The sequence below is a fragment of the Galeopterus variegatus genome, unplaced genomic scaffold, assembly GCF_000696425.1.
Source record: "Galeopterus variegatus unplaced genomic scaffold, G_variegatus-3.0.2 Scaffold13891, whole genome shotgun sequence".
NCBI classification, from domain to species: Eukaryota; Metazoa; Chordata; class Mammalia; order Dermoptera; family Cynocephalidae; genus Galeopterus; species Galeopterus variegatus.
Genome location: NW_007740002.1, coordinates 1 through 10,407, shown reverse-complemented (window position 1 = coordinate 10,407; position 10,407 = coordinate 1). Strand labels below are relative to the sequence as shown.

The 10,407-nt window shown below is 39.1% G+C and overlaps 1 protein-coding gene across 1 annotated transcript in view; it reads left to right on the top strand.

Annotated features, from left to right (window-relative positions):
• LOC103581770 (centrosomal protein of 192 kDa-like) overlaps positions 1-9,680 on the top strand; it is a gene marked incomplete at both ends in the record, with an annotated part of 31,332 nt that extends 21,652 nt beyond the window's left edge. Inside the window, 3 exons of the mRNA XM_008563523.1 lie at positions 3,651-3,822; positions 7,591-8,512; positions 9,532-9,680. Of these exons, the coding sequence (XP_008561745.1) occupies positions 3,651-3,822; positions 7,591-8,512; positions 9,532-9,680 (1,243 nt within the window). The remainder of the gene's footprint in view (positions 1-3,650; positions 3,823-7,590; positions 8,513-9,531) is intronic.
• Positions 9,681-10,407: the final 727 nt, after the last annotated feature.

The following is a 10,407-nucleotide window of genomic DNA, read 5'->3' as shown; positions in this document are numbered from 1 at the left end:
GCTGGAGAATACAATATGAGAGTGACCTTGTGTTGCTGAGTTGCTTAGCATATGTTTTTTTGCTTCCAGACTTAGTAAAGCAAATACCAGTTGGAGTCTGTTGGTCAGTGTCTGGTGTATAGTTTAATCCATGAATACTTCAGAGTTAAGGTTTAGCCTACTAGCAAGCTTGTAGTCCAGTTGTCGGCCACTCCTCACCCAATTTTACAATTTCCCAGTGTGCATTTTTGTATTATATTTTTATTGTAGTATAATTAACATATCTTAGGGGTTTCATCTGATGAGTTTTTGCCACTTATGTACACCTGTGTAACCACCACCCCCCGAAATATGTAGCACATTTCCATCGCTCCATTAACTACTCTTGCTTCTTTCTAGTCGGTTCTCTATTCCCCACCCTGGCACCCACCTTCTGATTTGTGTCACCATAGTTCAGTTTTGTTTTTTCCTGGATTTTATATAAATGGAATCATGCAGGAGGTTCCTTTTTGTGCTTGGCTTCTTCCACTTAACATGTTTTTGAGATTGCTCCCTGTGGTTGCATGTATCAGTAGCTAATCATGTTTACTGCTCAGTAGCAGTCCATACATTCTCCTGTTGCACAGTATGCATTTTTGTCTAAGACTAAATTTCTGGCTCTATTTTATGGTTCTACCACTATTTTCCCTCATCAACTTCAAATGAACATGTGAGTCTCTTTCAGTTGACTTTCCTGGAATGTGGTAACTTCTGCATGCATGATTTCTTTCTGCTGCTGAAGAAAGTTTTATTTTCTGTTACCATGGATTATTGCATGTGTTCTACTTCTTCTTGCCTTCTTTTGAGTACAGCAGTTGGCCATTAGCTGATACTCCCTTCTCTGGTCATCCATGACTGTTTTTTTTTTTTTTCCCTCACTTTTATGTAAGTCTATAATAAGGGATAATTGTTTAGGTGTGTATCTTCTGCATCACTAATTTTCTGTAGTATTAACCATGCTTTTCATTGCTGCCACTGTAGATTTTAATTTTGTATATATTTGTCTTTATTGAAATCCTTCTTTTTTTTTTTTTTTTTCCTTTTTGTCTTTTTTTTCGTGTCCGGCAACGGATCGCAACCCTCAGTGTTGCACCCATACCGGACCGGGACCGGCAACGGGATCGCAACCCTCGGTGTTGCTCCCACACCTCGCTCAGCCAGTGAGCGGGAACCGGTCTGTACGTGGGATCCGAACCCTCGGCGGGAGCGCCACCGCACTTCCCAAGTGGCGCACTACTACAGTGCGCCACCGGGCCGGCCCGAAATCCTTCTTAAATACTTTTTTTATTGCGATGAAATGGGTCTGAGATCTTTTTTCCTACTTTTTTTCTGGTTCCTACCAGTTCATATTTCATTTCTTCCTGATTTCTCTTCATGTCCTCTCTTCCTTCATCTGTCTCATCCTTAATAGTTTGTATTTCTGCTTTATGATTATTGTTCATAGAGGTGATTGCTTCATTAAGTGTTTTGATATTCATGGTGAAATGTTGGTCAAAATTTCTTCTGTTCAGTGGTAACGTTTTTCTGGTGATTGTACTTTACCTGGTAAGTTTTGCTGCTCTTTAGCACTCTTGCTAGCTGGTCTCCTGGCTCCTAGCTAGTTTCTAGCTGGTCTGCAGAGCCAATTTAGAGATTCTAATTCCAGAGTAGCCTCTAAGTCTCTGTGTGGCCAGCACCTGGGCAGTTTTTGGATTCCTTTGAAGTCTGATCTCTTGACTGAAATTTCTCTCCTTTTATTTCCACATGTGTTCCTGCAGTTCATTTGTCGTACTTTTGGTAATTTAAGCTAAGTGCATTTATTTCTGTCAGCAAAAGGAGCCAAATTAACACAACACAGTACCACAGTGACCCACAACTTTCTTTATGCTGTATCGTGTGTGTGTGTGTGTGTGTGTGTGTGTGTGTGTGTAGCTGTATCCATGTGCATACAGAAACCCATGTAATTGGTGCCTTAGTCCATTTTTCTGTTGCTATAACTGAATGCCACTGACTCAGTAATTTATAAAGAAAAGAAACTTATTTCTTACAGTTTGGGAGGCTAGGAAGTCAAGGTTGAGGAGCCACCTCTGGTGCAGGCCTTCTTGCTGGTGAGGACCTTCTTGCTGGTGAGGACTCTGCAGATCCTGAGGCAGGGCATCACATGACGAGGGTGCTTATGATGGCTAACCTGGCTTTTATAAAAGACACACTCTTTTGATAACTAGCCCATTCCCTTGAATAACCCATTAGTCCATTCACCCATGAGGATGCGCCCTTATGACCCAATCATCTCCCAAAGGTCCCACCTCTCAACACTGCTGTACTGGGAACCAAGTTTCCAACACATGAACATTTGAAGGACACATTCAAACCACAGCAATAGTCCTGAAGCAATTTGGCTAATAATAATTTGTTTCCAATAATTTGGTTAGAAACTAGTATTTTGACAGTGCAGTCTTCATTTGGGGATTTTTAAAAGTCCAAAATTCAAATTTGAATTTTCTCTGTGTGCCGATTACCTAGCTGAGTACTCTGAACTTTGTGCAAAAAGAAAAAAAGGGGGGGGGGTAAAATTCAGTCAATTTAAGGGTTGAGCTGAAGCAAGTGGCAGAGCATTCAGTATGTGTGGAAACTGTTTCCAAAGATGGCTTGACGCTGTGTCCTATCCCCTGTGCTCTTTTGCACTGTGACTTTGGCATTTCCCCTCAAGAGATGCAGTCTGTTTCCCCTTTCCTTGGCATCTGAGCTGGTGGGTATTGACAAAATAAGGTAATACTAGTTTGTTGGGGGCGGGGGGGGTCTCACTATTTTTTGCTTCTGATCTTTTTTTTTGTCTTAATATATCATGAACATCTTTCTGAGCTGAAGGATAGTATTCAACAGCTTGATTTTTTTTTTTTTTTGGTGGCTGCTGGCCAGTACAGGTATTGAACCCTGGACCTTGGTGTTATCAGCACTAACTGAGCTAGCTCTCAACTGAGCCAGCCTTCAACAGCATGATTTTTAAAGACTGCATAGTGTTTTATGTGTGTTTGTTCCATAATTCCCTTAACCTAGTTCCTCCTATGTGACATTTAAGATTTTCTACGTTATTGCCAATAGCTATGTGATGATTTATCTTTTTTGTGATATCTTTATATTTATCATTAATTTTTCTTATGATAAATTTCTAGATGTAGAATATCTAAGTCAAGAGGCTTTTGATCTGTATCACTTAATTATCCAGCTGAAAGTTATACCACCTTATATTCCTATCAGTGTAATATGACTGTTCCCATTTTTTGCCCTTTCTACATCGTTATTTTCTTATTCTTTGCTCTCCAAGGGCAGGAATATTTGTATGTTTTTGTTCATTGCTGTATATAAGATACTCAATAAATTTTTATTGGGTGGATAGCTAACATTGTATATCTGCATATGGTATTTATTAATGAAAATACCATGACATTTTTCTTTTACAGTAGCTTACCAGATACTTCATTCAGTAGGAATATAATTTACAATTTTTGATAAAGTGTAAACAATGAATGCTTAGTTGAGTTATTTGCAAGATTTTGGGCAAGAAGGAATTCCCTTCCCCTCCCCACTAATGTAGATAATGTTAAGTAAAGGAATGGATAATTCCAATCATGAGATATTCTTCTCTCTTTCAGGTGTGCTGTAGAGTCTTTTGGTTCAACAGCACATCATCAGAAGCCCCCCTGTGAGAGTGAGTTGTCTCAATTGACATATACGCATGCTAGTGTGAGCAGGCTGACCTATGTGTCTGAACAAGAGAGCACCTATCCTACCACAGCTACAGGTTATGACCCAGAGGACCATAAGGTGGGCAGGTACTTGGATTATATTTTTAGAAAGGCTTCCAGCTATAAAATGTTCCTGATATTTGATTCAGACTGAAGCTCAAGCCTCTATAATTCCTTCTTACTATTTTACCTTTAAAATGAATTAGTGTGTGTATAAATAGTTCTTCATGCTGGGTGAGCACTAGAGGTACAAACATTTAGTATCTGCCCTCAAAAAGCTCTCAGTGTGGTAGAAGACACTGTGAAATGTAATATGTACTGCATATATGCTATGGGGATTCAGAAGGAGGAGACTAAAAATATGAGTGGGGGATGGTTCAGCAAAGGTTTGTGGGAGGAGTAATCCAATACAGGTATTGAACCCTGGACCTTGGTGATATCAGCACTAACTGAGCTGGCTCTCAACTGAGCCAGCCTTCAACAGCATGATTTTTAAAGACTGCATAGTGTTTTTTGTGTGTTTGTTCCATAATTCCCTTAACCTAGTTCCTCCTATGTGACATTTAAGATTTTCTACGTTATTGCCAATAGCTATGTGATGACTTGTCTTTTTTGTGATATCTTTATACTTATCATTAATTTTTCTTAGGATAAATTTCTAGATGTAGAATATCTAAGTCAAGAGGCTTTTGATCTGTATCACTTAATTATCCAGCTGAAAGTTATACCACCTTATATTCCTATCAGTGTAATATGACTGTTCCCATTTTTTGCCCTTTCTACATCGTTATTTTCTTATTCTTTGCTCTCCAAGGGCAGGAATATTTGTATGTTTTTGTTCATTGCTGTATATAAGATACTCAATAAATTTTTATTGGGTGGATAGCTAACATTGTATATCTGCATATGGTATTTATTAATGAAAATACCATGACATTTTTCTTTTACAGTAGCTTACCAGATACTTCATTCAGTAGGAATATAATTTACAATTTTTGATAAAGTGTAAACAATGAATGCTTAGTTGAGTTATTTGCAAGATTTTGGGCAAGAAGGAATTCCCTTCCCCTCCCCACTAATGTAGATAATGTTAAGTAAAGGAATGGATAATTCCAATCATGAGATATTCTTCTCTCTTTCAGGTGTGCTGTAGAGTCTTTTGGTTCAACAGCACATCATCAGAAGCCCCCCTGTGAGAGTGAGTTGTCTCAATTGACATATACGCATGCTAGTGTGAGCAGGCTGACCTATGTGTCTGAACAAGAGAGCACCTATCCTACCACAGCTACAGGTTATGACCCAGAGGACCATAAGGTGGGCAGGTACTTGGATTATATTTTTAGAAAGGCTTCCAGCTATAAAATGTTCCTGATATTTGATTCAGACTGAAGCTCAAGCCTCTATAATTCCTTCTTACTATTTTACCTTTAAAATGAATTAGTGTGTGTATAAATAGTTCTTCATGCTGGGTGAGCACTAGAGGTACAAACATTTAGTATCTGCCCTCAAAAAGCTCTCAGTGTGGTAGAAGACACTGTGAAATGTAATATGTACTGCATATATGCTATGGGGATTCAGAAGGAGGAGACTAAAAATATGAGTGGGGGATGGTTCAGCAAAGGTTTGTGGGAGGAGTAATATATTGAAGCCATATTTTGCAGGATTACTTGGAGTTAAGGAGGGAGGAAGCAGAGTAACAATTGGAGGAGGGTGTGGGATTGTGAGATTCATGCTGCATTTGAGGCACTCCAGGAAGTTTAGGATGGCTGCAGTGAATGAAGAGTCTTGGATGTAAAATTTGGAAGTTTGAAGGCTTTTAAGTGGGACACTGACTTGATCAATTTCAATGTTTTAAAAGATTACTCCAACAGCTGCATGACAGAGGGATTAAGCGGGGAGCAAGATTAGAATCTGGGAGATATGACATGAGGCTATGGTAGTCATTCAGGCAACAGACTGCGGGCTTGGGCTAAAGTCATAGCTGGGGGATAGGAGAGGAGACACGAGAGGTTTATTCAGGAAAATCTAGTGTGCTATTATCTCTGTGTGTGTATTTTGTGAATGTGACAGAATTCATTTTTACAGTGAGCTAAGTATGACTTGTAGGTGTGCTGTGTAGGCCTCCTCCACTGAGCTCTAAATATATGCACTAGAGACGTGAAATATATGATGTAAAGTTAGATAAAACATTATGCCTATTTCATTGAAAGTTATCTTTTTGATGTTACTTTTAGATATTGAGCCTATATATTCCTAGCATAGTGCTTAAGAGCTGAGTTATGGAGTCAGACAACCTCTCCTCTGCTACTTCCTCAGACAGAATACTAAACTTCCCAAAACCTGTTTCTTCATCTATGAGGAAGAATAATATATGAGGGCAATGCTTGTCACCTAATAAGTCACTCCTGAGTACATATCATTTGTTATATTAACAACTGGCCAATAATCTGGTCATTGTTGTTCAGTGTCTTTGTTTCTAAAACTTTGTCCAGGAGAAATTTCCAAACCAAGTACCAAAAATAACCAGTGAGGGATAAGTATGACTTGTGTATAAATTCCAGCCGGTCCATCCTGCAGAGCTATAGATATCACCCTTCAGGTTATGCATTATAAAGAAATAAGTATGTAAACATTCATTAGTTCATACTTAAGAAAATAGAACCATGCAAGTTTAGAAATTGAAAAAAGCTTACTACTCGTAAAAATTAACATGTTCAGCATACGCAGCAGTGAAGACAGATAATGGGAGGGGAGGGCCCAGTAGCTGCTTCGTGTTGATTCTTAACCAGCTGTTGACACCATTTGAAAGCTTACTTGCCCCCACTGTTACACTTCCCTCTGTGCAACTGAGACGGAAAAAAAGAATCACTCAAGGTAACATGAATAAGGCCTGGAGGGACTGCCGCACATCAGGGGAGCAGCCCCGATTCAAAATCAGCCTTTCTTTTTATTGACAAGACAAGGAAGTTTCACAAGAAAAATCAGTTGATGAAGTCATCAAAGAAAGGCATAAAAACAGGGAGTTACAGAAGTGACTTATGGCTAAGTTCAGCTTTAAACAACTGAAACCAGTAATAGCAGTAAAATTAACAATGTGACATTCCAGAATGCAATTTATAAAAAGCTAAGTTGATCCATCAAACAAACAGCTTGTCCTTAGCAAACATTTTCTTTTCCACATACTTCCTACAGCGATTTCCTTAGCATATTTAAACAGCGTTCAAGCAGTTTCCTTAGCATATGTTAAGAACAATGAGTAGGTTAAATAGTCAATAGTCCTTTGAGCTGGAATCAAACCAGCGACCTAAAATAATCAAGTACACAATCCCATCCCTAAATAGTGATTAGAATTGATTAGATGGCTTTTGCCAAACTTATCATGGACTGTTGTCCCCTACTCAAGGGCTATAGCCCCATGCATGCGTTTACCTAAAAGTCCTATTCTAAGATCAAAGGAGAATCAAGATTTCTAACCCACTACACACTCCTTTGTTACTAATTTATTTAGAGTTTTATTATAAAGTTTACAGGAAGAAATCTCTTAAATTTGCAAAAAAATTACTTGACTGGTCTTTTATCTATGTAAAATTTTCAGATGTAATTAGTGTATACCTCCTATTTATTTTCCTCATATTATAATTCTTTTTATAAAACAATGAATGCAGATTTTCTAATGTAAGCCTGCATTTCACAACTGCAAAACTACTTTTTTTGTGTAAACCTACTTTTTCAGAGGGATAATGTAATGTAGATCTTTTTATTACATTACTTGAGACTGTCAGCATCGTTTGAATTTGTTATATTCAGTTTATCTGGATTATTTTAAAAATATTTTTGTCACACTCAGAGTGATATCACCAGTGAGTTGAGCACCACGATTATTCAAGCCAGTCCAGCTCCATCAGAGGAACAGCCCGTGGAAAAGTCAAGAGAAAACGTTCCACTTCAGAGTAGAGGAAAAGGAACATTATCATCTATTATCCAGATCAACAATGATATGAAAAAACTGATTGAAACTACTTCTCTGGATAGCAAACTCGAAGACATAAAATCTAACTTTAGAGCCAGTAAAGATTCTTCCTCCAAAAATGGAGATCTGTCAGAAACAAGTCAGGTAGGTTTGACACTAAACCCCAGTGAATTGGACCTGATCAGTTTGGCTCTCCTTAGAAAGTCAGGTCTGAGCCCTCAGGCTGGGGCAGCCATGTCACACCTCCCTGTGTCATGCCAGGAGTCTGTGAGAGAAGATCAAAGAATAACCTCTACAGATATGTCAACTGCCAGCAGTGAATTCTGTGGCCCAGTCACTAATGGGCCCACCTCTGGAACCCAGCATATGCCTGTTCCCAGTGTCATGGTTCCTGGTTGTGCTGCTGCGATGCAGAACGTGCCGGCTGCAGCTCCTATGCTCTTGACTCCACATTCTCTTAGCACAGCTTCCTTTGCCCAGCAGTATTTGGGAGCACTGTCTTCAGCTGGAAGTGTTGCTTTCCCTCAGTGCCATGCTGGCAGCGCCACAGTCTGTGGGTTCTCAGGAAGCTGTCCTTACCCTGCAGTCCCAGGAGAGCATGTGCAGAACTCGGTGGCTGTGGGACTTTGTCTAGGACCAAATATCGGCTCTGGATTGATGAGTACCTCTTCCCTTTGTAACCCATATTCTAATGCCTTAAATCAGAACCTGCTAAGCACAGCAAAACCTTTTCCTGTGCAATCTGTTGGTGCAAATTGTGGAATTGAACCGTGGGATTCAGGAATGATGTCAGGATTTGGTAAGATGTTTTTTCTCTATTATTATTGTTGCTTGCTATTATTTAAAAGTTGAATTTTCTCAAATGAGACCATAAAACCAGTTTGTTTCAAGGAGATACTTACTGGTTGGTCTTAATTTGTTGTCTTTTTTCTTTGTCCTAAATTGGGAACACCATAACTATTTCTGTGCAAGGGTTCCTGAAATTGGCTTAGAAAAACATTAAAACTTAAGCAGGTGAAAAGCTGCTTATGCCTTTGTCATCCTTATCCTTCTTTTGCTCCGCAGTGGATTTTTGGTTTTTTGGTTTTTTTTTTTCAATTTGGAAATGGATCCCAGAATGAGTGAATCACCTTCCACCTTGTAGATAGGCCTTTGAGGTGTAGCTGTGATCGTAGTGACAGAGTGCGCTCTTCTACTCTCTACTCTTGTCTGTGGGGTTGCTTCTGTCTTGCTGACAGTCACTTTGTTCAGCAGAGCTGGATGCTGTACTTTTCAAGTTGTGGTACACACACCCAGTGGAGTGTGTCTGCCTTCCAAAGTAACTGCATGAGGACGATGAAAAGATTGGTGGTATTATTAGAAATCTCAGTAGTTGTGCACATCTGGAAAGTTAGAACTTTAGTAGTTTCTTTTTAGGTTAGGCAGTAGTTTATAGTGAGAAGAGGAAGAAATTACTAACTGGTAATAACATCAAAGAGTTGATTAGCTGTAATTGAGAGTTTGATCAGGATTTTTTGTTTTTGTTTTTGGGTTTTTTTTTGGCAGCTGGCCTTTATGGGGATCCGAACCCTTGATGTTGGTGTTATAACACTGTCCTTTAACCAACTGAGCTAAGTAGCCAGCCCTTGATCAGTTTTGGTTTTTTCCTCTAGGCTAATTGTTCGCAGGCCTCTGCTGAGGCTTTTACAATGTCAAGCTGCTCTTGGTACTGTAGCTCTTGAGTGTAAACAGGTAGTCTTACATAATAATTTCCATTGAACCAATTGTGCTTTTAATCTGTTGTAACTTGCATTTTGACATGCCTTATTCTTAACGCAGGGAATGTAAGAGTACCTGAGGAGCTGCGGTTTCCTCATGCTTGCTGTGTCGGTATTGCTTCACAAACTCACCTTAGTGCACTCAATCCAACTGACTGCTGGCTGCAAGTCAGCATTGGGGTTCTCAGTGTTAGCGTTAATGGTGAAAAGGTAAGCTTTCTATCTCTTTCTCGGTGGACTTAATGATTACGTGATGATTAAATGCTTGATTTCTCTTTTCCCTGCTGCTAGTCTGTACCTCTACCTCCTTAAATACCTTGCGTGCCATCACTGGAATGGTTTTTTCTCGGTCCCCCTATTGTTATAGTACTTACAGTGTATGGTGAAATCTGAATGTTTTGCATTTTCTATCAGTTAATTATTAATCATTATTTTTATTTTTATAAAATCATGTAAATTTGCTTTTAGTGCTATTGTTTAAATCAGTGAAAGCTGTGATTTTCTGGTCTCCTTGTTGGTTTTGTTATATGTGATTGAATATAAGTTTTATAAGGCATTTATCAAATGAAACAAGTTACTTTTAGGGCCTATGCCTTCATTTAGTAAGGGGAGTCTTTTTGACTAGTTTATCTGATCATTTTCTTACATAGTCTTTGGGAATACCTGGAAATACAATTTTAACATTAACTCTTATAGCAAGGATCTCTCACATGATCACTTACAGGTGCTGCGATTTTATACTCTAAATGTCCTTTACTGATTACAACGATCATTTGAACATGAGTGAGTAGAGACGGTAGGAAATACGGTCAGCAGCTCCTGTTTGGAAACGTTCTGGTTTTGTAGCTGCTGCTTGTGCACCAGCATTGGGCGATCGGTTTACTCTTCCCTCTTACCTCGTTCCTTGCCTAGTAAGATAAGATTGTCTCTACCCAAC